Below are 27,195 nucleotides of genomic sequence, written 5' to 3'. Positions count from 1 at the left end.
AGAGATGGGTAATATAACCTTGGTGAGCATGAGAGATGGGTAATATAACCATGGTGAGCATGAGAGATGGGTAATATAACCTTGGTGAGCATGAGAGATGGGTAATATAACCATGGTGAGCATGAGAGATGGGTAATATAACCATGGTGAGCATGAGAGATGGGTAATATAACCTTGGTGAGCATGAGAGATGGGTAATATAACCATGGTGAGCATGAGAGATGGGTAATATAACCATGGTGAGCATGAGAGATGGGTAATATAACCTTGGTGAGCATGAGAGATGGGTAATATAACCATGGTGAGCATGAGAGATGGGTAATATAACCTTGGTGAGCATGAGAGATGGGTAATATAACCTTGGTGAGCATGAGAGATGGGTAATATAACCATGGTGAGCATGAGAGATGGGTAATATAACCTTGGTGAGCATGAGAGATGGGTAATATAACCATGGTGAGCATGAGAGATGGGTAATATAACCATGGTGAGCATGAGAGATGGGTAATATAACCTTGGTGAGCATGAGAGATGGGTAATATAACCTTGGTGAGCATGAGAGATGGGTAATATAACCATGGTGAGCATGAGCGATGGCTAATATAATCGTGGTGAGCATGAGAGATGGGTAATATAACCTTGGTGAGCATGAGAGATGGGTAATATAACCTTGGTGAGCATGAGAGATGGGTAATATAACCATGGTGAGCATGAGAGATGGGTAATATAACCTTGGTGAGCATGAGAGATGGGTAATATAACCATGGTGAGCATGAGAGATGGGTAATATAACCATGGTGAGCATGAGAGATGGGTAATATAACCTTGGTGAGCATGAGAGATGGGTAATATAACCATGGTGAGCATGAGAGATGGGTAATATAACCATGGTGAGCATGAGAGATGGGTAATATAACCTTGGTGAGCATGAGAGATGGGTAATATAACCATGGTGAGCATGAGAGATGGGTAATATAACCTTGGTGAGCATGAGAGATGGGTAATATAACCTTGGTGAGCATGAGAGATGGGTAATATAACCATGGTGAGCATGAGAGATGGGTAATATAACCTTGGTGAGCATGAGAGATGGGTAATATAACCATGGTGAGCATGAGAGATGGGTAATATAACCATGGTGAGCATGAGAGATGGGTAATATAACCTTGGTGAGCATGAGAGATGGGTAATATAACCTTGGTGAGCATGAGAGATGGGTAATATAACCATGGTGAGCATGAGCGATGGCTAATATAATCGTGGTGTGCATGGTGGATAGGTAATATCACCATGGTGAATATCAGGGATGGGTAATATAACCATGGTGAGCATGAGAGATGGGTAATTTAATAATTATGTACCTGACTCATGAATAATATCACCATGGTAAATATGATGGATGGGTAATATCACCCTGAGGAACATGATGAATGGCCTGCTCAGGCCAGCTTTCCCAAGATAAACCCATTTCTGATCACTTTTGCATGGCCACCCGTTTGCTTTTCTTCCCGTACTACTTTGAGCTTCGGCTTCCCTTTCACACGTTGGTTGTGGAGTGAGTGGTGGAAAAATTCTCCATGCGAACTCTCACCAGCTTGTCCGCAGGGGCCGGCTGAAGGAGGAACTTGCAAGTGAAGACTTGACGGCAGGCGTTGCGGAAATTCTCCGAGAGGAAAGCGTAGATGATGGGGTTGATGCAGGAGTTCCCGTAGGCCAAGCAATGGGAGATGATGCGGAAGGTGAAGGAGATATTGTTCAGGGGGAACTGCCCAAACTCGGCCCACATTGTGATGATGTGGTGTGGGAGCCAGGAGATCAGGAAGACGGCAACAACCAGCAGGACAGTTTGCGCCGTCTGCAAGGAAAGAAATTTTGGAGAGACAAACTGTGAAAACTGCAACTCGCACATCATCATTTTTTTTTTTTTACAAAGGTGGCATATGCCAGTGGTGGCAAACCTTTTTGGCACCGAGTGCCCAAACCGGAATATGCATGCATCTGCGCGCGCCAGAGTGCCAGAACCTTGAACCAGCTGGCCAGCACATACACACTGGTTTTTTGGCCATTTTTGGGGCCATTTTCAGGTTGTTTTCTGGGCCATTTTCAGGTCATTTTTCGGGCTGTTTTGAGGCCCTTTTTGGGCAGTTTCCAGGCTGTTTTTGGCCCCCCAAAAAACCTGGCCTGTTTTTTTTTTTTTGTCGTTTTTTGAGGTGTTTTCAGTCCATTTTGGGATCTTTTTGGGGACATTTTCCAGCCATTTTAGGGGACATTTTTAGGCTGTTTTGGGGCCTATTTTCTGGCCATTTTCTGAGCTGTTTTCTGCCCATTTTTCAGCCATTTTCAGGCCGTTTTTCAGAAACCAGAAGAGCAGCTGGTGATGGTGCATGTGCCCACAGAGAGGGCTCTGCGTGCCACCTCTGGCACGGGTGCCATAGGTTCGCCATCATGGGCATATGCCAAGCTTTGTTTAACTATATCTCAAGCGATGGGCAACAGTCGGATTGCCAACATTCAACTGTTTCCAACCTGACAGCCATCAAAAGGTTTTTTTTTTTAAAAAAAGTAATTCTTAAACTGGGCTCGTAACAGATTGACAGCAAACATAATTTTATTTTTGCTACAGAGAGTTGGGAGATTAATATCGCAAGTGATCTCATCCGTCAAATGAGCTTGAACATTTTCATTTTGGAAAAAAACCCACCACTGTTTTCTTGTTTCTTGTTTAATTGTTCTGCTGTTTTAATTGTATTCCTGGCAGTGCTTACAGTCCTGACGTGAAGCCATCAAGAAATCTCAGTCTGTCGTTCTCCCTCCCTCCCTTCTCTCACACACACATATACACAGAGAAAGATAAATTTAAGTGTTGTGCAGTAGTTATGGTGTTGGATTAGAATTGGGGAGAGTTCAGTTTTAATTCCCCCTCAACCAAACAATTTCACTGGGTGATTTTGGGCCAATCGCTCCCTAGCAAATCAACCTATTTTATTACATTGTAAGGAAAAATAGGACAGGACATTGAGTACCACTGGCTTGAAGCCCTGAATGAATGAGGGATAGGATAAAAATCTTTAAAAGTTACGGAACAGTCGCTTACTAAGATTGGATTCATAGAACATGCTTAAGCAGGTTGATTTCACATCTAGCAGACAGATTCTCACAGTGTGATAAACTCAATTAGTGATAACTTGAGTTAGGGTTTTTTTACACTTCTGTCTGTGAATCCAATCTGTTCATCTTACTGTTTAATGCAATATCTCTCACCTTCCCCAGCAACGTTCAGATGTGTGGACAGCATGCCGACTGGAAATTCTAGGAACTGAAATCCACATATCTTAAAGTTGCTGAGTATTTTTTATTTATTTTTATATGCCGCCCTTCTCCGGAGACTCAGGGAGGCTTACAATGTGTTAAGCAATAGCCTTCATCCTTTTGTATATTTTATACAAAGTCAGTTTATTGCCCCCACAAACTGGGTCCTCATTTTACCCATCTTAGAAAGGATGGAAGGCTGAGTTGACCTTGAGCCTGGTGAGAATTGAACTCGCAGTAATTGCAGGCAGCTGGATGTTAAATGCTGCCTCAGTAGGAGGCATTAGCCTCCTACGCCACTCAGGCTCCTGAGTATTGTAGGAAGTTAGCACCCACCCCTCTCCTAGAAGAATGAAATATTTTAGGAAATAATAAAAAGGCAGAATATTATATTTCCCTGGATGAGAAATGGAGAAACATGTTTTAAAGACAAAGCAGCTTCCTGCCTCCCCCCACCTTTGTCAATGAGCCATTAAGGCCTCAGCCAAGCTCACTCATTCCCTCCACCTTTGTCAATGGACCATCATCTGCAACACAATGAACCCATCTAGCAACAGAACTCACCTCATGGCACCTGGGAAGATTACATCAGCCAGCAAGGCTAGCTAAGACCTCCACCCCCTGGGAGTCTGACAACCAATCAGGATACTCTTTTGGGGCCCCAAGAAGTTCAAAGCTCAGAGAGGGCATAAAACAAAGGCACGCTCAGCATCTCGGCCCTTTTTCTGCTCAGGAACTCAAACCATGTGATCCTGTCCACCATTAAACCATCTTTCCAAGCCGTCTCCATGTTTCCAGTGTCTTTTTCCCCACTTGGAACTGAACCCAGATGGATATTTTCTTCCAACAGTTTCACAAACACTTGTTTAATGTATTCCATGATTCCCCCAAATGGGCCTGTTTATTAAACAGAACTCTAAAGTTTTAAGGACCTTGGAGAGTTCACATCCTCTTCCCTTCTATAGTTGATGACTTTCTGTTGACTTTTAAAGAGTGCTTGACCTTCTACAACAGGGGTCTCCAACCTTGGCAACTTTAAGCCTGGTGGAAGGATAGAAGGCTGTGTCAACCTTGAGCTGGTGAGATTTGAACTGCTGAACTGCAGCTAGCGGTCAGCTGAAGTAGCCTGCAGTACTGCACTCTAACCACTGCGCCACCTCGGCTCTTAATGCGAAGTTTGAAAATATGACACCTCTTTGGCACTGGTGGACATCTGCGGTTAGTAGGTTTTTTAGGATTTGGAGACTGTAGTAGACTCAAACCAAGGTGAAGCACCCGAAATATTTTATTGAATAAACATTAAGAGAGTTAACGAGAAAAAGATAGACCAACCCACATCTCTTCAACTTGCCAGGAGCTCCAAAGAAATGGTAGTGAATGAAACACCCTGAGTTGTCTGGCTGTTGTGCAGCACCTTTTCTTCCATGGCTCTTTAGAACAGCAGTCACCAACTGGTGGTCCACAAGAAAATGTTGGTGGTCCACAGAAACATTATTTGCATTTTTTATATTGCATGAAATCAGGGGTCCTCAACCTACGATCCCTGGATCAGATATGTGCAATGAACATTTGTGTTGCTGCTGAGAGTCTCCCCCTTCGGGGTCTTTTTGTGTGGGTCGGAGGGAGGCAGAAATTCTGATTTCGGGTCTGCTTCAGCCTCCTGGTGTGGGGCTTTGGGCGAAGGCTGGAGGGAAGTACCGCTGGTGGCAAAGAGCCAGAGGGCCTCGTTCCAGTGGGACTGCATCATGGCCTGGAACTGGCTGACCATCTCAGCCTGCTGAACCTCAAGGTACCTGGCCTTGCACTCCCGCAGGTCTTCCCTCTGCTTGGAAAGCCTACGCTTCTAGTCTTTAGTGAAATGCTTCTGCTGAGCCTCCTTCTAGGTCAGATCCAATTTGAACTGAGCCAGCTGTTTTGCCAACTCTTTCTCGTGGTGGCTGCTTAGCTCCAACAACTGCTTCCTTTTGGGGCCCTAAGGAGCTCAGGCAGGCAGGCGAGGAGTAGCGAGTAGAGGCTGGCAAGGCGCCCCTCAATGTGAGTGAGTTTAACCACGCCCACCCAGTCACATGACCACCTTACCACGCCCACCCAGCCGGTCATTAGGCAGATCATATTAGTGGTCTGCGGGATTTAAAATTATGAATTTAGTGGTCCCTGAGGTCCGAAAGATTGGTGACCCCTGCTTCAGAACACTCTAAAGAGCACTATCAATACATTCAGAAGGAACCGACTATGTTCACACAACACCGTGCAAAGTTAGTTGAACCCAATTGCGGTTTATTTAAGTAACCCTACTGTCTGGCTTGACTTGACACACTGAAGCAGGATCTCATCCCACCCAACCCCCGCCCCACCATTTGCGTCTGCGTCGTACGTTAGACGAAAATGTGGTGAGCTCATTTGCGGTTCACGCACGTGCTACACACATCTTAGCCCTTGACAAATTTGGAGAGGGGAAAAAATTGAACATCCCTGTTCAATAGAAAGCTATTATCTGCACTGTCCTTTTAACACTACTTACTTTCTGGGAGCTGACAATTATGGTCAGGTCTGGATTTGATTCATCACCCAAACTTTACCGCAGAGGTACCAGCCCTACATTAGCACTTCCAGGACTAAAGTGCTATTGAAAATACTCTAATTACACAGCTCTTGGTTACGTCCAGAAAGCAAAGTATTTTGTCCTGAATGCATTCAGTGGTTGGCTGGAGGGGGGGGGCGGGAGGAGAAGGGGGGGTGGAAGAAAACCCAGAACCTCTGAGTCATTTGTTGAATAGCTTTCAGTGGTTCTGCCTTGAGATTTGTTTTGGTAACTCTGACTAAATAATTGCCACGCAAATGGCAAAGAGGAAGGGTGGGAGGTGATGGAGGAAAGAGACCTTCTGGCAGAGAAATTCCAGAGAAAGCGATCAGAATCAGACACAGCCACATCTTGGGGCAGATTGCAGTGTAACCTTGGCCAACAGACAAACCAAACGAACTGATGTTCGTTGCGATTACTCCTCAAATTACAACCGTTCATCCAGGCCACTTGGCCGCTATTTCAACCAGGGGTGAAATGCTCCTGGTTCGGACCGGATCACCCGATCCGGTAGTGATGGCGGTGGGTGGTTTGAAGAACCGGTAGCAAAAATCCCTGCCCCCACCCCCATGTTCAGCTGAGTCGCATGATCATCAGAGGCTTTTTTTTTTTTAAACGTTTGAAAGCATTTTTTCTACAACCTCTTCCGAGGTTTTCGGAAGCATTTCTGAAAAAATGCTTTTAAAAGTAAAAAAAAAAAAAAAAGCCTCTGATGATCGTGCGGCTCAGATGGGATCTTCAGAGGCTTTTCAAAGCATTTTTTTCTGCAACCCCTTGGCCGAAAAGGATGTAAAAAAAAATGCTTTGAAAAGCTTCTGAAGATCCCAGCTGAGTCGCATGATCATCAGAGGCTTTTTTTTAAAAAAAAAACGTTTGAAAGCATTTTTTCTACAACCTCTTCCGAGGTTTTCGGAAGCATTTCCGAAAAAATGCTTTTAAAAGTAAAAAAAAAAGAAAAAAGCCTCTGATGATCGTGCGGCTCAGCTGGGATCTTCAGAGGCTTTTCAAAGCATTTTTTTCTGCAACCCCTTGGCCGAAAAGGATGTAAAAAAAATGCTTTGAAAAGTGTCTGACGATCCCAGCTGAGTTGCCTGATCGACAGAGAGGCTTTTCAAAGCATTTTTTAAAAAACCTCTCTGACAATCCCAGCTGAGTTGCCTGATCGGCAGAGGCTTTTCAAAGCATTAGAAAAAATGCTTTGAAAAGTTAAAAAAAAAAAAAGGTGGCCATGCTCACCCAGTCACATTACCCACCCTCCCACCAAGCCACGCCCACAGAACCGGTAGTAACACATTTTACATTTCACCCCTGATTTCAACCTTTTAGACCTGCCTGTAAAAGACCCTTCTGTTGCTAAAATCTTTAAATAAAACGGCCAGCCAGAATATGCAATACTAGACTAAACGGGCAAAAATGATCTGATGTTTTTTAAATCCCTTCCTTATTTGTAAATCCCTGGAGTCTGATCTGGAATTCGTATGTCACAATCCTGCCCCGGCAGATGATAGCATTGTCCAAGGAGGCCATCTGTTTATGATGAGTAAGCGCTCGGTAATAAAGCTAACAAGCCCAGGTTTCTGTCTTCAGCCTCTGCAAATGATGAATTTAGACCTTTGGAAAGAAAAGATGGATTCCTTCTCTGCAACTTGATATTTGGGAAGGCGAGAAGATGCAAAAGGGAAAAGAGCAGGGGTGGGCTTCAAAAATTTTAGCAAGGGGTTCTCTGTCCGGTTGCTGGGTGGGCATGGCCATGGTGGGTGTGGCCTAGTCTGCCTCCTGCACCATCGCTGGGGGGGGGGCGCTTTTCCCTCCCCGGGCTCCGGAGGCTTTCCTCAAGCCTCCGGGAGGGCGAAATCAGCCTCCCCAGGCTCCAGAGGCCCTCTGGAGCCCGGAAACATAAGGTGACCAATCGTCCCCCTTTAGGGAGGACAGTCCTTCTTTTGTAAGTTCTGTCCTCTCTTGAAAAGTGTCCTCCTACATGTCCTCCTTTTCGATATTTGAAGACTAATCTGTAAATCTCCGTATTCGATTGATGCCGATCCGATCCGTTGCGTGCGATATGACGTATTTGTATTTGACATGACGTTTCGTCAAGGCTCGGTACAGTGCGGGGAGACGCGATAATGAGACGCATGTGCTCCGCACAGGAGTATTGTTTTGAGAGAGAGCGCCGCGTGCAAGAGTGCGCCACACGCAAGTGGCTTTGTTTACTTCTTATGAAACACGACACGGCACACACGCACGCGTTAGATTCACTTCTTTCTCAGTGAATATTTTTTTTTCTTCAATTTATTTGTGTCCTCCTCCTCATTGTAGAAAAGTTGGTCACCTTAGAAACGGCCCCGTTTCCGGCCTTCCCAAACTTCCAGGTGGCCCATTTCTGGCCTTCCCTGAGCCTCCACGTGCGTCCTGCACTTATCTGCATCCAAAATGGGCCGCGTGGGGACTCCTGGGAGGGGCGGGGCAGGGTGGGAGGGGCCAGCCAGGAGTGGGATTTGGGGGTTCTCCGAATTGCACAGAATCTTAGCTAGAGGCCCTCTGTTCTGTCCTCAACCACACGCACACACACCAACAGACGTTCAAGAGTTAAAGACCAAACCAGCCGGCAAAATCCTTTTCCTTAAGATAACGGAACTTGGCAACAACCTAGTGGCTGCCTGCCAAGAGTTTATTATTTACGAAGAGGAGAGATAACTTCTCCCCACTTCTGATACAGCAAAAGAAACAGCTCAATAATTACGGAGTTAATCAAGTCCAGAGATATCTAGCTAAGTCTTATAGCAAAAGTCAGGCAATGCAGAATAGCGTGGAAGCTTTCAGCTTTGTTTGTCACAAGGTTTGACTGGCCACCACACTCCCTTTTATATCCTGTGGGGTGTGGTCCAGTGACTCAGCCTAATCTCGGGCACGCCTTTTCTTCTGTTGCACGCGCTTATCTCTGCGACGCTGGCGTGGATCCAGCCAAGACTCATTACCCTCATCACTGTCCATCTGTGGCTGTGTGGACGTGCTTGGCCCCGGCCCTATATCTTGCCCTTTGGCAGACACCGAAGGCATTGCCAGAGAGGAGGGTCCTGGAGAGGGAGGCCTTGCCAACTCCTCTTCTTCACTCTCAGAGTCCTCTCCTGCCGATGACACAGGCTCATGTAACGGAGCCACAACACCCTCATGAACTTCTGCAAACCCCCAGCAGCCCACCCCTGGAAAAGAGCTTTTGGGAAAAAAGATTCACCCCACCCCCTCTTTGCACTGTTGTCCCCAACCTGATCTACTCTCTGTATCAGCCCTTCCTGCCCGAGTGATCTCAACCAAAGAAGATGGAGAGCCTTTACTACTCAACAGACCCACTCCTGTTCCTGCATGAACCAATATTGTCATGTTGCTTTTCCCCCACAATACCTCTCGATCCTAGCCTGTGGGTAAAAACAACACTGGGAACGAGGCCGCTGGTGTAAAAACAACCTAGCCAGGTTTGAAAGCTGTCGGTTCAAATAGTAGCTCTGCACACCTCTGGCCTCGCGCTGCGGCAATTAGAATAAAACATTTCTTGCCAAATTCACCAGCCAATATTTTTTTCCCCCAGCCAATTAGCAGAGAGCACTGTTGTTTTTCTGTTTTACACGCAGGCACATAATTCTCACTGGCTTCTTAATTTTTAGGCGGCATGAGTGAGAAAAGAAGGAGACCGTAATGTGAAGGTCTCTGATGGTTTACTATAAGAGATGGCAACTGCTTCTCCCCACAGACGAGAGTGATTTCAACTGAATTCAGAACAGAAGGAAGATGTTGTGTATCTTGTCCCCTAAATCCATCTTCAGGGAAATTAAGTGACATGCTTGTGGGCTCCTTGGGACTCTCTGAGATTGGTTGCTTTCTTGCCGACATTTTATTACCCAACTAGGTAACATCATCAGTGCTAGAAGGGAGAGTGGTGTGCTGTCTGTTTATACACAAGTGGCTTGCCTTGTCAGTTTTGGTGGTATGTTTTTGTTGGTTCCTTGATTAGGCTGTTGTTTACTATTTGGCTGTTTGTCTACCAATGAACTAATAACTCAGGCTTCAAATCCCAGCATCCCTCAGCTAGCATAATTTTATGGGTAAGGGGTTTTAAACTGGGGAAAGCCATTAGGGATTTAATTTTGTTTTAAATGTATTTTAATGTTTATATTGTATGTTTTTTAATCTTGGCTCTTCACCGCCCCGAGTCCTTCGGGAGAGGGGGCGGTATAAAAATTTTAAAAATAAAATAAATAAATAATGAACCAATATTAACATTTCTTTTTTTAATCTACAAATCGTGGTTAGCTTATTAGTTTACATGTGACACTTTTTGATTCTGGTTGTTTCCAAGCATGCTGGATTTACAATATCCATCACTTACTACCAGTTCGCATCACTTACTACATTACTACCGGTTCGCAGTAGCAGCTGCGCCAGGAAGCTCTGCCCACCCGCCCGGACCAGAGGTGGGTTTCAGCAGGTTCTGACCAGTTCTGGAGAACCGGTAGTGAAAATTTTGAGTAGTTCGAAGAACTGGTAGTAAAAATTCTGACTGGCCCCGCCCCCATCTATTCTCTGCCTCCCGAGTCCCAGCTGATCGGGAGGAAATGGGGATTTTGCAATAACCTTCCCCTGGATTGGGGAAGGAATGGAGATTTTACAGTATCCTTCCCCTGCCACGCCCACCAAGCCACGCCCATAGAACCGGTAGTAAAAAATTTTGAAACACACCACTGGCCCGGGGGTCATCAAATATGATCGGTGCATGTGCAGAAGTGGTGTCCGTGCGAGCGAACCGTTAGCAAAGGTAAGTGAAACCCACCCCTGCTGTGAGGTGAGGAGAGATGGATACCATAGTCCAGGGGTGGGCAACTGTGGCCCTTTTACAACCTGTGGACTTCAACTCCCAGAATTCCTGAGCCAGCCAAGCTTGGCTGGCTGGCTCAGGAATTCTGGGAGTTGAAGTCCACAGGTTGTAAAAGGGCCACAGTTGCCCACCCCTGCCATAGTCCAATACAGGACAGGGCAGTTTGTCTACATGGCTAAGAAAAACTGTGAGGAACACTTCCACGTTTATCTGTGGGTATATTTATCGTTACCAGGTATACAGTTACAGGATTTTACCAGGCATCTCCAGACTTCAACCTAGACTAGAGGATATATTTGAAAATGTGAACATGTTGAAGTTCCTCCACAAAGTAATTTCTGCGTCCCACAGAAATTGCTTTTTCAAAAAGCAACGGGGGCTTCTTTTTCCTTGAAGATGTTTCTCTTTTCATCCAAGAAGCTTCTTCAGTTCTGATTGAAGGGTGAAGGATGGAAGGATTTATATACCTTGCAGTCTCTGGTCGTTAGCACTCTTTCTGAGAGACGTTGAGGCCGCTTGGAGGTTTTATCTGTGCCCTCAGGGTCACCTGAATAGTGCAAATGGGTGTGGAACTTTCTTGGGACTGCTGAAAGGATTCTGTTGTAAGAAGGTTCCACACCCATTTGCACTATTCAGGTGACCCTGAGGACACAGATAAACCGCCAAGTGGCCCAGTGGTGAAATGTAAAATTTAAAAGAAATTTAAAGGTTAAATTTGGTTAAATCTGGTTGTTAGCACTCTTTCTGAGAGACGTTGAGGCCACTTGGAGGTTTATTTGTGCCCTCAGGGTCACCTGAATAGTGCAAGTGGGTGTGGAACCTTCTTACAACACAATCCTTTCAGCAGTCCCAAGAAAGTTCCACACCCATTTGCACTATTCAGGTCACCGGTTCTGTGGGCGTGGCTTGGTGGGGGGGTAATGTGACTGGGTGGGCGTGGCCAAGTGTTTTTTAACTTTTAAAAGCATTTTTTCTACAAAAGGCTGAAGAGGTTGTAGAAAAAAAAATGCTTTTAAAAGGCTGTGACGATCCCAGCTGAGTTGCCTGATCGTCAGAGGCTTTTTTTTTCTTTTAAAAGCATATTTTCTGCCGAAGAGGTTGTTAAAAAAATGCTTTTAAAAGCCTCTGATGATCACGCAACTCAGCTGGGATCGCCAGAGGTTTTTTAAGACATGTTTTTTTTCCTCTTTGGCCGAAGAGGTTATAGAAAAAATGCTTTTAAAAGGCTCTGACGATCCCGCGTGATCATCAGAGGCTTTTTAAAAAAACTTTTAAAAGCATTTTTTGGGTCGAAGAGGTTGTAGAAAAAATGCTTTTAAAAGTTAAAAAAAAAACCCTCTGATGATCGCGTGGCTCAGCTGGGCATGGGGGAGGGGGTGCAGGGATTTGTGCTACTGGTTCTCCAAACCACCCGCTGCCGGATCGGGCGATCCGGTCTAAACTGGGAGCATTTCACCCCTGAAGTGGCCTCAACGACTCTCAGAAAGAGTGCTAACAACCAGATCAGTGATGGGTTCCTCCCGGTTCCACCGAGCCAGTAGCAGTGACGATATGACGTCACCGAACCGGTTCTGCACCCCCCATGTTATTCTTACCTTTTATTTGGCCCCACCCCCAATCTATTGCTGCCTCCTGAGTCCCAGCTGATGGCTAGAGGGAAAAAAACTGTTTAAACTCTTGCCGTGGGGTTTCAAAGGGCCACCCTATAGCTGATCAGTATTAAAAGAAAACAAATGAGTAGATCAGTGCCTGCAAAAATAAATGGGTAGACCGGTGCCTGCAAAAAATAAATGGGTAGACCGGTGCCTGCAAAAAATAAATGGGTAGATTGGTACAGCTCTGCAAGCAGTTAAAAGCCTGGTAGACCAGTACCGCTGCTAAATCCTAAATAATTGTCACCTGACCATCAAGCCACGCCCACAAAATAAGCCACGCCCACAAAACTGGTAATTAAAAAAATTAGAACCCACCCCTGGACCAGATGACTGCAAGGAATATAAATTCTTTCATTCTCCACCATTCAATCAGAACTGAAGAAGCTTCTTAGATGAGAAGTTCACATTGTTTTATTTTTGTTGTTAGCCGCCCAGAGTCCCCAGAGCAGAGTGGATTTGATTTAAATCGAGTTGATTTAAATCACAATTTAAATCATGATTTAAATCACTAGTAAAAAGGCTTGATTTAAATCAACTCGATTTAAATCATAATTTTTAAAGAGCACCTGTCATCTCTGCTACTCCTTTGGCCCACTGTTGACTCACCGATAGTCCCAGTGTTGCAGAATATACAGCCTCACGCTACATAACTAAGCTCCATTTCATGCTGAATAAACTAAATTATTTATGTATCTTAAATAGAAAACTATCTTACGATAGATTTTTACCCCAAAAGTTTTTTATTAGAATAAATTCGATAAAAATAAAAAAAAATCGATTTAAATAAAAAAAAACTGATTTTTTTGATTTTTTTAAAAAAATCATTGATTTTTATCCACCCTGCTGAGGAGTTGGGCGGCATAAAAATGCGACTAATAAATAAATAAATAAATAAGTGAAACATCTTCAAGGAAAAACAAAGTCCAGATGCCTTTTGAAAAATCACCTTTGGGACAACCATGACTTGGAGGACTAAGAATCTCCACAGACAAATAACTACTACAGTGAACCAGTCTAGTAGCAATTATATCTGTTATAGTTAAATGTACAAACCCTGCATTATGTCCCATTTATATCCATCAATATATAATTATCGTATTGCTGAGCATAATATTATAGGAGGAGGAACTCAACAGCTAATGGCCAGAATTTTTCCAGGGGGGGAAAAAATGCTTTTGATGGAAAACCGATTTGCTGTCTAATACATATACAAGAGCAAATTATTTTAAATGACATCAGTCATCAAATTGCAGGAGTGTCTGAGTTTCCTGTTTTTCTTTTTTAAAAGTAGGCCTGGAGGCCAAAGGAATCCAGACAGAGTGGAAGAATGAGGCCTCCTTGGAATTATCACCTGCCTCAGTCTTTTTGAGGGATGTTTTGGACTCTCAATAGTTTTGTTCTTGATGAGGAACAGACTCAATGATGCTGTTACTGTGCACTCAGATCATCCTTTTGCAGATGAGATACAAGTAGTCCTTAACTTTATAAAATAACAGAGTTGGAAGGGACCTTGTAGGTCATCTAGTCCAACCCCCCACCCAAGCAGGAGACCCTACACCATTTCTGACAGAGATGGCAGTCCATCTTGAAAGCCTCCAGTGATGGAGCTCCCACAACTTCTGAAGGCAACTTCTGTTCCATGGGTTGATTGCTCTCACTGTCAGAAAATTCCTCCTTATTTTCAGGTTGAATCTCTCCTTGATCAGGAGGCTGGACTAGAGGACCTCTGAGGTTCCTTCCGACTCTGTCATTCTATTCTATTTTTTTTCCTCATACTAAAAACTCTCCTTATTCAGTTTCCATCCATTATTCCTTGACTGGCCTTCAGGTACCTTGGAAAACAGCTTGACTCCCTCCTCTCTGTGGCAGCCCCTCAAATATTGGAAGACTGCTATCCTGGTCCTTCTCTTCACTAGACTAGCCAGGCCAGTTCCTGCAACTGTTCATTGTATGTTTTAGCCTCCAGTCCCCTAATCATCCTGGTTGCTCGTCTCTGCACTCTTTCTAGAGTCTCCACATCTTTTTTATAGTGTGGTGACCAAAACTGGACGCAGTATTCCTAAGTGTGGTCTTACTGAGGCTTTATAGAGTGGTATTAGTTACTTACAACCATTTGACTGTTACAACGGATGAGAAAAACGTGGCCTTTTTCATTCCTATGGCCATTGCCGCATCCCCACAGTTAGATGATCAAAATTCAGATGCTTGATAACTGGCTCATATTTATGAAGGTTGCAGGAGATGAAGAAATAGTCAAGAAGATTGTGCAGAAATGGATAGACTGACATTGAAAATGAAACAGAAAGAGGACGTGGAATATTATCAAGCATGGAATTTATTTTACCAATGGTTGGAAAAGAGGGGTGGAGTGAGTTTAAGAATGTAAATTTGTATTGTTAAGCAAATTAAATACCCAGACAACACAATGTTTATTAAGCACTAAAAATGTATTTAATAGAAAATCAATAAAAGAAAATAAAAAAGAAAATGGAGCAAAATTCACTTAGCAAAAAAAGACATTTTGGGCTCAATAGTGGTCGTAAGTCGAGGACTACATATATCATTGGGCCAAAGACACCAATGTCTTCTGATGCTGAGGGCTGAAAGTGTCCTCACTTGCACAGACCTTCCCTTTATGGAACAGAAGCTCAGTAGGCAAACTCATCGCGAATCTGAACATCTGGACCAGGGATGGGTTCTAAAATATTTTAGTACCGGTTCTGTGGGTGTGGCTTATTTTGTGGACGTGGCTTGGTCATGTGACGGTGGGAGTGGCTTGATGGTCATGTGACTGGGTAGGTGTGGCCAACTCAATGTCACTCACTTCAAGGGGTCCCTCACCTGGCCCCTCCCTTCCCAACCATTCCTTGTCACACACAGCCTCAACGTATCTACAGTTCTGTAAAAATGTTGTTCACCTTTTTTCAACTTTATTATCTACATACTATAGATGTACTTTCATGGACCACTGAAAGGAGGAAATGGCTCACATGCTTTGCCCAAGAGTGTGATAGGCAACAGGCTTTTAAGGGGCTGCCAGAAAGAATGTATAGGCAATGTATTTTCCAAAGCACCAGAAGGCAAAACAAGAAGCAATGGATGGAAACTGAATAAAGAGAGAAGTTAATTTTTCTCTTAAAACTAAGGAGAAACTTCCTGACAGTGAGAACCAATATAGGTGCAGAAATATTTCAGTCATAATTTCACATATAAAACAGCCATTCGTGCATATTGTTCAAAACAGTAATTAGTATTATGGCTGAAGTTTGACAGCAAGCCTAAAAGTCAAAGATTACAAGAGTGCTTCTTTCTCTGTATGTATACAAAACATCACATACCAGGAATAACATATTAAGATGGAATTATGCAACCTGATGTACAAAATAAACACACACATATTTATGCTCTGGACTATAGACATTGAATGCATGTAAATCCCTGAAAAATATGTGGTAGCCCTGGGCAAAAGAAAGGCAATAAAATAATTCTAGGTGTAGGGACAGTGTAAAATATTAACACATGATAAATAATGGAACAATTAAAAATAATAGCACAGAGGGGTTTTTTTTTCTCTCTCTCTCCTTTCCTTCCTCTTTCTTTCTCTCTCTTTCTCTCTCTTTCTCTGTCTTTTTGGGGGGAGGGTGTTTGTGGCTATGACAGCTACTTTCAAAATTGTTACTGGATATTTCCTGTTACATGAAACCGCTAAAAGGCTTTTGCAGTCATTTAATGCAACAAAATTACTATTTTTTTAATAGTAAAAGTAAACTGACATATGAAGCTACTTCTAAATAACTATGTAAGAGAGGAATAAATCTTTTTCTGAAAATTACTGACGCAAATACACAAAATTAGAGCTGTAATGTGTGGTAATATTATTTATAATAGAATTTTGGTGGAGGAAAGAGAGTAGCAAGGAGATGGACACATTGAGAACTACATGAAAGGAACACGAAAGTTACAAAGTCACGGTATATGACTTGGGTAGCTATATAAATTTGTTTAATAAATACAATGGGAAAGGTCTTTGGGGATTCCAGAATTTACATGGCACTAATTGGATTTTTGATCTCCCTTTTATTTTGAGACATAATAGACTAGTTTTACACTATAACTAAATTACACAAGAGAATGTAGTATATATATCAAAAATAATTCAGTAACAATTTAATCTGATACATTGGGTTAAGTGATGCAGGGCTTGATCTAATTTCAGGCAAGTTCAAGCCTCTGTTAAGAGATACCTGCATTCTCTCTCTCCCCCCCCCTTCCTTTTCTTTTTCTTTCTCTTTCTTTCTTTGTCTCTTTCTTCTCTCTCTCTCTCTCTCTCTCTCTCTCTCTCTCTCTCTCTCTTTCTTTCTTTCTTTCTTTCTTTCTTTCTTTCTTTCTTTCTTTCTCCCTTTCTTTGAAGAACCCCAGAAAGTCTTTGGTACGAGGAAGAAAAGCCAGATGTTTTGAAACTCAAAACATGCCCATTGATCATCTGGCATTCTTAGAGCTCCACTATTGATTAGTTTAGCCTGAGCAAGGATAGCTAGCAGCCAATTACAATAAGCTCTCAACTCAAGCTCAGTGCACCTGGGGATCCCCAAACAGTGAGGATGAAATGTGAGTAAAAGGGTTTACCCTTCCCTCCCTCCCACTCTCTCTCTCTCTCTCTCTCTCTCTCTTTTTTTTTCTTTCTCCCTCCCTTTCTCCTTTCTCCCTTCCTGTGAAGAATCCCAGAAGGTCTTTGGTAGGAGGAAGAAAAGCTTGTAGCTTAGCCTGAGCAAGGATAGCTAGTGCAGGCACTTACAATAAGCTCTCAACTCAAGGTTAGGGCACCTGGGGATCCCCAAACAGTGAGGAAAAACGTTTTGTAGCTTAGCCTGAGCAAGGATAGCTAGTACAGGACTTACAATAAGCTCTCAACTCAAGGTCAATGCACCTGGGCATCTCCCTAAACAGTGAGGATTTCTTTGTTTCTTTCTCCCTTGAAGCCCCTCCCCCCCTGCAGCCCATTTTTGCTTCCAGGGGGCTGCAGGGAGTCTTGCTAGGCACCCCCCTCATGCCCCATTTTGGCCTTAGCAAGCCTCCCTGCAGCCCCTGGGAGCCAAAATGGGGCCTGCGGGGGAGGGGGACTCCTGTAAGGGGCGGGGAAGGTAAGGTCGTGAGCCTGGTGGGGCTGGCGCAGCATGCTTCGGAGGGGCGGGGTAGCATGATTTACCTATAGGGGTGAAATGCTGCCGATTCAGACCGGATCTCCCAATCTGGTAGCGATGGCGGCCGGTGGTTCGGAGAACCAGTAGCAAAAATCCCTGTGCCCCCCCACCCCCCCCCCATGCCCAGCTGAGACGCAGGATCATCAGAAGCTTTTTTTTTTTTACTTTTAAAAGCATTTTCTCTACAACCTCTTCTGACAAAAAAAAATGCTTTTAAAAGTAAAAAAAAAAGCCTCTGATGATCACGCAGCTCAGCTGAGATCGTCAGAGGCTTTTCAAAGCATTTTTTTTCTGCAACCTCTTGGCCGAAGAGGTGGTAAAAAAAATGCTTTGAAAAGTCTCTGACGATCCCAGCTGAGTTGCCTGATCGGCGGAGGCTTTTCAAAGCATTAGAAAAAATGCTTTGAAAAGTTAAAAAAAAAAAGTCGGCCACACCCACCCAGTCACATTACACCCCCCCCACCAAGCCACGCCCACAGAACCGGTAGTAACAAATTTTACATTTCATCCCTGGTCCTCACCTTAGAACTACATTTGAGACCAGAATCTTCATTGCTAAGCAAGGCAGTTATTAAGTGGTTCACATCTGATTTTATGACTTTTTTTTGCCAAGGTTGGTAAGTGACTCATGTTTGTGACTGTGGGGATGGTGAGACAGTCATGAGTGAAGAACCAGCTCGTGATCCTGCTGCGAACTGGTAGTAAAGGTAAGTGGAACCCACCCCTGTGGGAAGGGTATGCATGTTTAAAAAGTTAAGATAGAGATCATAAACATTCAAGCAAAGCCCTGTATCTTTTTTTTTTTTATATTCTTACAAGCGTGATGCGTATTGAAGGATGCTCTCAGTCCTTAAAATGGTTAATCCGAAGCAGCCAACAAATAAGCCCTCCAGCCAACTCCTTGCAATTTTAAAAATAAAAAAATAATAATTTGGAACTTTACTATTATTTATAACTGTATGTTTATCTTCCTTGTGTCAGTATTTCAAATTAACGTTGGGTTTACTTGTAATATTTGGTGAATAAAGGATGATAAACTGATTAAAAACCTTGTTTGAAAACACACCTGGGCTAAGAACTTTGATTAAACAAAGTCATCTTGTTAATTGGCTGCAAAACAGCAAAACAACAGTTCACAGAAATTTTAAATATGCACAGCATGAAAACCCTTAGCCTTAAATGCCTGTGAGAAGACAAACCGTTGACTCGCTTACAGGGAAAAAAAAATATTGCTAGTTATCACCCTCCATGAGTTTCTTACATGAAAATTCAGTTGATTGCACAATAAAGGTTCTACCGGGATTATGTACCGTTTTTTTCGGAGTATAAAATGCACCTTAGTTTTTGGGAAGGAAAATAAGAAAAAAGCTGATTGGTGGGTGGATTGGCGTCCCGGAATACCCCCAATCAGTTGTTTCCAGAGGTGAATTTTAGCAACAGGTTCCTTGGTTGTGAGCTCTGTGCCTTGCTTTTTTTTCTGCCTCTGAAAGCCTCCGAAACAGAGCTTCAGAAAAAAAGGCTTTTTTTCTGAAGCTTCTTTCGGAGGCTTTTTTTCTGAAGCTTTGTTTCAGAGGCTTTTTTCCTGAAGGACTATCTGTACTCTGTTCAATCTCCTTTCTTTGGTATTGGTATGTAGATTAACCTCTTCCGATCTGTTGGTTATTGTGTCATTCTCCAGATTTGTTAACATAGATTGGTTAGAACCTTTACTGATTCTTCTTTCAGAAGCTTCTTTTAGCCTCCGAAGTCTCCATTTGCGAGGCTGGGCAGGACTACATTCAGAGTATAACACGCACCCAGATTTTCATCCCAGGGATGAAAGTAAGCAGGTTCTGAGAGGTTCTGGAGAACCAGTAGTGTAAATTTTGAGTAGGTCAGAGAACCAGCAAATACTACCTCTGAATGGGGATTTCGCAGTATCCTTCCCCTGGAGTGGGGTGGGAATGGGGATTTTGCAGTATCCTTCCCCTGGAGTGGGATGGGAATGGAGATTTTGCAGTATCCTTCCCCTGCCACACCCACCAAGCCACACCATGCCCACCAAGCAGGGGTGAAATGTAAAATTTGTTACTACCAGTTCTGTGGGCATGGCTTGGTGGTGGGGGGGTTGTAATGTGACTGGGTGGGAGTGGCCAACTTTTTTTTTTTTTAACTTTTCAAAGCATTTTTTCTAATGCTTTGAAAAGCCTCCGCCGATCAGGCAACTCAGCTGGGATCATCAGAGACTTTTCAAAGCATTTTTTTTACCATCTCTTCAGCCAAGAGGTTGCAGAAAAAAATGCTTTGAAAAGCCTCTGACGATCCCAGTTGAGCCGCGCGATCATCAGAGGCTTTTTTTTTTTTTTTACTTTTAAAAGCATTTTTTCGTCGGAAGAGGTTGTAGAAAAAATGCTTTTAAAAGTAGTAAAAAAAAAGCCTCTGATGATCGTGCGGCTCAGCTGGGCATGTGGGGGGGGGCAGGGATTTTTGCTACTGGTTCTCTGAACCACCCGCCGCCATTGCTACCAGATCGGGCGATCCGGTCCGAACCGGGAGCATTTCACCCCTGCCACCAAGCCATGCCCACAGAACCGGTAGTAAAAAAAATTGATTTCTACCAGTGACCCTTCCTCTTCCTACTTTCCCCACAACAACAATCCTGTGAGGTGGGTTGGGTTGAGAGAGAGGGGACTGGCCCTAAGTCACCCAGCTGGCTTTCATGGTTTAAGGCAGGACTTTTTTTTTTAATTTGATTTATATGCCGCCCTTCTCCGGAGACTCAGGGCGGCTTACAATGAGCTAAGCAATAGCCTTAATTCTTTTTGTATATTTATACAAAGTCAGCTTATTGCCCCCACAAACTGGGTCCTCAATTTACCTACCTTAGAAAGGATGGAAGGCTGAGTCAACCTTGAGCCTTGGCGAGATTCGAACCTGCAGTAATTGCAGGCAGCTGTTCTTAATAACAGGGTGCTTTAGACCACTGTACTACCAAGGCACTTATGGTCTCCTGCATTCTAGTCTGGTGCTTTAACCACTAAATCAAAAGGGTTCAACCAGGGTTCTGTTCTCTTATCTGCTTACATATAAGAGACAGAATCTTGCCAGACTAAACGCTTACTACTCTCACCTTAATGAATATATCCTAGGAAGTGGCTCTTTGAATCTTTCTGTCTCCTAATCATTTCTGGGCTGGTCTGTTTCTTGTCCTCCCGCCCCTCCCTTTCTAGAATATGCTCCCTCCTTTCTGGGAAACTGCCACCTCATTGTTGTCCTTCACACCAGGTCCCCCTCCCTCCCTCCCATAGGCATCATCTCTCATAGAAACAGACGTACCACATTTTGATTAGTTTTTGTGAAACACAAAGTATCTCCCCTGATCTACAATGCTTGGTAATTGCTGCTTGGGATTTACCTTTCTCTTTGATCTCTCTGACTTCCTGGAAATATTCTTCACTTTTTTATGAAGGTGATATAAAACCTACGAAAGAGAAAGAATGAAAGAAAATGTTGCCTTATTTCAGAAAGTAATTGTTTTTTCCCCCAGCCCATTCCTGGAGTTTGCAGGAGAATAATGAATAGAATAGAATTCTTTATTGGCCAAGTGTGATGGGACACACAAGGAATTTGTCTTTGGTGCAGATGCTCTCAGTGTACATAAAAAGAAAAGATACATTCGTCAGGAATCATAAGGTACAGCACTTAAGGATAGTCATAGGGTACAAATAAGCAATCGAATCATATTAGGAAACAGTCAATATAAATCGTAAGGATACCAGCGACAAGGTTACAGTCATGCAGTCATAAGTGGGAGGAGATGGACGATAGGAACGATGAGAAGATTAATAGTAATGCAGACTTAGTGAATAGTTTGACAGTGTTGAGGGAATTATTCGTTTAGCAGAGTGATGGCGTTCAGGAAAAAACTGTTCTTGTGTCTAGTTGTTCTGGTGTGCAGTGCTCTATAGCATCATTTTGAGGGTAGGAGTTGAAACAATTTACGTCCAAGATGTGAGGGGTCTGTAGATATTTTCGCAGCCCTCGTTTTGACTCGTGCAGTATACAGGTCCTCAGTGGAAGGCAGGTTGGTAGCAACTGTTTTTTCTGCAGTTCTAATTATCCTCTGAAGTCTGTGTCTGTCTTGTTGGGTTGCAGAACCAAACCAGACAGTTATAGAGGTGCAGATGACAGACTCAATAATCTTCCTCCTAATTTGATCAAGCTTCAGATGAGATCACTGTGTAACCCCTTTGCTTTTTTAAAATTTTTTATAGCCTCTCAGATATTTTTAAGAATCTGCACTACATATTAGCTATCTTATATACTACTAAAACTCTCCAGTCTGTTTGTCTGTCTGTAACCTTCAAGTGGGCAAAACGGAACATCGTAGGGCAACCATTTTTAAAATCAAGGTAGCTCAAATGGACTAATATAGGAGAGGAACAGTGGTGAGATTCAGCCGCTTCCCTCCGGATCGCGCGAACCGGTAGTGGCGACTGCAGGAGGCTCTGCCCACCTGCCCGGACATAATGCGCCACCTCTGCGCATGTGCTCAGATTTGCGAACCGGTAGGGAAGGTAAGTGAATCCCACCTCTGGAGAGGAAGTGGCAGAACCTGAGGATGGAGTTTAAAGAGGGATCAACCTAGAATCTCTACATAGCCACAAGTGAACTAACTCCAACCCCACCTTGAATTCTGTTGACCCTTCTCTAGTTCATAGCAGGTTGGTTAAGAATATTCATGTGCATAGGCATAGGTAGCAATAAATTAATTTAATTGGACCTTCACACGTGGAGCTGATCCTTCGTGCCTGATATTGGCTTAAAGAATGTGTCCAAAATCCAAGGCCCAGCGATGAAATCCAAATTTTTTTACTGCCGGTTCTGTGGGCGTGGCTTGGTGGGTGTGGTGTGGCTTGGTGGGCGTGGCAGGGGAAAGATATTGCAAAATGTCCATTTTCTTGGCAAGTTTTTTCGGAAGTGGTTGGCCATCATCCTAGGGCTGAGAGAAAGTGACTGGCCCATGGTCTCCTGATTTCTAGCCTGGTGCCTTATCCACTACAGCAAACTACATAGTATACCAAATGCTTAATTAACTGGAAAAGCTAGTTTTTCGGGGGAAGGGAAGGGAAGGGAAGGGAAGAGAAGAGGGGAGGGGAGGGAAGAGGGAAGGGAAGGGAAGGGAAGAGAGAAGAGAAGAAAAGAGAAGAAAAGAGAAGAAAAGAGAAGAAAAGAAGATGGAAGAAAAGAGGGAAGGGAAGGGAAGAGAGAAGAGAAGATGGAAGAGAAGGGAAGAGAAGCTGGAAGGGAAGAGAAGAGAGAAGAGGGGAGGGGAGGGAAGCGGGAAGGGAATAGAAGAGAAGAGAAGATGGAAGAAAAGAGGGAAGGGAAGAAGGAAAGGAGAAGAGAAGAGAAGAGAAGAGGAGAGGAGAGGAGAGGAGAGGAGAGGAGAGGAGAGGAGAGGAGAAGAGGAGAAGATGGAAGAGAAGAGAAGAGAAGAGAAGATGGAAGGGAAGGGAAGGGAAGAGAAGAGAAGAGAGAAGAGGGGAAGGAAGAGGGAAGAGAGAAGAGAAGAGAAGCTGGAAGGGAAGGGAAGAGAAGAGAGAAGAGGGGAGGGAAGTGGAAGGAGAAGAGAAGAGAAGAGAAGAGAAGAGAAGAGAAGAGAAGAGAAGAGAAGAGAAGAGAAGAGAAGAGAAGCTGGACAAATACAACCACTAAATCTTGGACCACGTTAGTTCAACATTTTGTGTAAATCCCTCTAACAAGCTGATGGCCCTCACCTTAGATCACTGTTCAGCTTCAGGATGATACATCTGTCAAGAGCCACTAATCTTAATGGAATCATTTTATCTCCTGTTTGAAAGGCATCCTATTTCTCTGACTCAGGGTTGACATAACATTGTGCTAATTAACCTGCATCTGTTTTGTTTATGCAAAGGGGATTCTTTTCCCTACCTCCATTTGCAAAAGAGGCCTCTGTAGTGAAGGCTGCCCTTGGAGGGAAAAAAAAACCCAAACCTCTCTATTACTTCAAACTGCTCTAGATCACCTTTCCAAATTGAGTTTGTCAGGGCTCGTTCAAAATCATGGAAGTTTTAAAAAGTACAGGTTTTGGTATGTAAGTGAGAAAAAGACAAGCTACCTTCTCCTCCTCTCCCCACTGCTCCTCAGGGCTGATCTGCTCAACCTTCAACCTGCTGTTTACATTTGAGGAAGCACAGGGAAAATAGATATTAACTGCCTTCGTGCCATTAATACCATTTAGGCCCAAATGATCCGTTGCTGAGAAGCCCGGGCAGCAAAGAGAGATCTTCCCTGGATTTGACTCTTGCAGGTCACAAGAGGGCTACTTAACTATTCTAGAAGATCATCCAAGAAGCAGCTTGGGGTAGTGCTGGATTAGAAGCAGGGGTGAAATGCTCCCGGTTCGGACCGAATCGCCTGATCCGGTAGCGATGGCAGCGAGTGGTTCGGAGAACCGGTAGCAAAAATCCCTGCCCCCCCCACATGCCCAGCTGAGCCGCGCGATCATCAAAGGCTTTTTTTTTTAACTTTTAAAAGGATTTTTTCTATAACCTCTTCGGCCGAAAAAATGCTTTTAAAAGTAAAAAAAAAAAAAAAAAGCCTCTGAAGATCGCGCAGCTCAGCTGGGATCGTCAGAGGCTTTTAAAAGCATTTTTTCTACAACCTCTTCAGCCGAAAATGTTGTAGGGGGAAAAAAATGCTTTTAAAAGCCTCTGACGATCCCAGCTGAGTTGCCTGATCATCAGAGGCTTTTAAAAGCATTTTTTTTCTGCAACCTCTTCAGCCGAAGAGGTTGTAGAAAAAAATGCTTTTAAAAGTTAAAAAAAAAAAAAAGTTGGCCACGCCCACCCAGTCACATTACCCACCCACCCACCAAGCCACGCCTACAGAACCGGTAGTAACAAATTTTACATTTCACCACTGATTAGAAGGTAGGAGGTGATTTTGGGTCAGTGAGTCCTTCTTTCTTGGCCCTAGGCAGAAGAAGACAATAGCCAAACCAGCTTGGTCTAAGGGTCTGTTGGAAGAAATGTCCAATTCCAAGTGGGGAGAAAGACACTGGAAATATGGAGGCCGCTTGGAAAGATGGTTTTTAATGGTGGACAGGACCACGTCAGAGATGGGTTTCAGCAGGTTCTGACCAGTTCTGGAGAACCGGTAGCGGAAATTTTGAGTAGTTCAGAGAACCGGTAAATACCACCTCTGATTGGCCCCGCCCCCATCTATTCTCTGCCTCCAGAGTCCCAGCTGATCGGGAGGAAATGGGGATTTTGCAGTAACCTTCCTCTGGAGTGGGGTGGGAATGGAGATTTTACAGTATCCTTCCCCTGCCACACCCCCCAAGCCATGCCCATCAAGCCACACCCACAGAACCGGTAATAAAATATTTTGAATCTCACCACTGGACCACGTGGTTTGAGGTCCGGGGGTGGGGGAAAGGGAAGAGATGCTGAGAGTGCCCCGGTTTTATGCCCTCCGTTGGGCTTTTGAATTTGAGCTTGTATCCTGATAGGTTGTCAGACTCCCATGGAGCAACTCTGTAGGATGTCCCGAGTCCTAGGCTTGGTTGAGCCTTGCTGGGTGATGATGTAATGAAAGGGCTTTGGGCAATTCCTACTATGGCTCGGCCGGAAGGAGGTAAATCTTTGTTATGTAGAATAGACTGGCCCAGGCCTTAATGGCCCATTGACAAAGGTGGTGGGGACTGAGTTTCTGCCTCCCTTTTAGGGGAAATATTCTGCCCTTTTAATATTTCCTAAAACTTCTCATTTTCCTAGGAGTGGGGTGGGTGCTAACTTCCTACAGGTCAAGGCCTTGGTCGTACAGTGGTCTAAGGCACCCTGTTATTAAGCCGGTTATTAAGACCAGCTACCTGCAATTACTGCAGGTTCGAATCTCGCCAAGGCTCAAGGTTGACTCAGCCTTCCATCCTTTCTAAGGTAGGTAAATTGAGGACCCAGTTTGTGGGGGCAATAAGCTGACTTTATAAATATACAAAAGTATGAAGCCTATTGCTGAGCACATTGTAAGCCGCCCTGAGTCTCCGGAGAAGGGCGGCATATAAATCAAATTAAAAAAAAAAAAAAAAGGCACCAAGCTAGGAACCAGGAGACTACAAATTTATAAATTCCAGTCCTGCCTTGACCATGAAAGCTGGTTAGTTGACTTGGGCCAATCACCAGGGGAAAGCCATAAAAACTTGGTGATTTTGGATCTCTCTCTCCCTCTCCCTCTCCCTCTCCCACCCCCCTCTCTCCAACGGATCTCACAGGGTTGTTGTGGGGGAAATAGGAGGACAAAGGAATATTAGATATGTTCATTGCCTTGAGTTCTTTATAAAAATAACGGTGGTAGGATATAAATTAAATAAACAAACAAACCAGTGAATAAAAATCATCTCCAAAATCTTGCCAAGAGAACTGCGGGGACTTATCAAAGACTCTGGGAGCCTATTTTTGTATTTAAATTAAGTGGTGGCTCAGTGGCTAAGACACTGAGCTTGTCACTCAAAAGGTCAGCAGTTCAGTGGTTTGAATCCCTAGTGCCGTGTAACGGGGTGAGCTCCCGTGACTTGTCCCAGCTTCTGCCAACCTAGCAGTTCGAAAGCACGTCAAAAATGCAAGTAGAAAAATAAAAATAGGGACCACCTTTGGTGGGAAGGTAACAGCGTTCCGTGCACCTTTGGCGTTGAGTCATGCTGGCCACATGACCACAGAGACGTCTTCAGACAGCGCTGGCTCTTCGGCTTTGAAACAGAGATGAGCACCGCCCCCTAGAGTCAGGAACAATTAGCACATATGTGCAAGGAGAACCTTTACCTTTTTAATTCTAAAAACCAGAAAGGCCAAACCTTTAAAAGATGTTCAAATTCTGAAAGGTTCCTGGCTCCAAGAATCCTAAAATCTTGCACGAGTGTCCTTTTTTACCCAACTACTGTACTTGGTGCGTGACATTTCTCAACACGTCACGCTAAATTCTTAAGAGGTTTGTGCTTTCATGGGCTGCCCGTAACAACAAAGGGTTGATCTGCAGGATGGACTTTCTCTCGGATAAATGAGGACCACGGATCATTTTCTGTGCGCTGTAATTCCAGACTGTCTCACCCACGCTCAATTTACGTGGAAGGCTATCTCCACCCAACTGTTATGTGTTTTTTTGTTTTTTTTTACACAAGGTCACTGGTGGAATGGAAAAAGGATGGAGTTTTTTTTTTTTTAAAGTGAAATGGTAGACTTGTGAAAGGATACTGCTGCTTTCTCCTTCCAGACATAACATCAGACCAAAGTGGAGGGGAAAAAATGGAAATCTGGAAGAGTTTTTTTAAAAAAAAAAAAGAAAAAGAAAAAAGCCAGCTTTATTTCCAACCAATTTACATATCAAAGACAAATGGTGTAAGGTTTTGGTGCAAGGATACTGTAAAAAAAAAAAAAAAAAAAGATGCTAGCCTTAGTAGATTTGGATTAACCTCTCAAGACCAGGCGTGGGCTTCAAAAATTTTAGGAAGGGTTCTCTGCCCGATTGCTGAGGGGGGGGCACGTGGCCATGGTGGGTGTGGCCTAGTTGGCCTCCTGCACTACA

At 43.9% G+C, this 27,195-nt stretch overlaps 2 protein-coding genes across 2 annotated transcripts in view; one reads left to right on the top strand and one right to left on the bottom strand.

Annotated features, from left to right (window-relative positions):
• Nucleotides 1-1,177: 1,177 nt before the first annotated feature.
• The window catches only part of LOC117670319 (galanin receptor type 1-like), a 36,192-nt gene continuing 10,174 nt past the window's right edge, over nt 1,178-27,195 (bottom strand). Inside the window, exons 2-3 of the mRNA XM_060695075.2 lie at nt 21,008-21,073; nt 1,178-1,855 (exon numbers count right to left, since the gene is read on the bottom strand). Of these exons, the coding sequence (XP_060551058.1) occupies nt 1,538-1,855; nt 21,008-21,073 (384 nt within the window). The 3' untranslated portion in view covers nt 1,178-1,537. The remainder of the gene's footprint in view (nt 1,856-21,007; nt 21,074-27,195) is intronic.
• LOC117670363 (dipeptidase 2-like) overlaps nt 15,320-27,195 on the top strand; it is a 66,462-nt gene continuing 54,586 nt past the window's right edge. Inside the window, exons 1-2 of the mRNA XM_087877310.1 lie at nt 15,320-17,020; nt 18,227-18,320. The gene's annotated coding sequence lies outside the window, so the exon portion shown is untranslated. The remainder of the gene's footprint in view (nt 17,021-18,226; nt 18,321-27,195) is intronic.

Source organism: Pantherophis guttatus, chromosome 11 (assembly GCF_059756535.1).
Source record: "Pantherophis guttatus breed Tessera chromosome 11, ASM5975653v1, whole genome shotgun sequence".
NCBI lineage: Eukaryota > Metazoa > Chordata > Lepidosauria > Squamata > Colubridae > Pantherophis > Pantherophis guttatus.
This window is presented reverse-complemented; position numbering and strand designations above follow the sequence as displayed.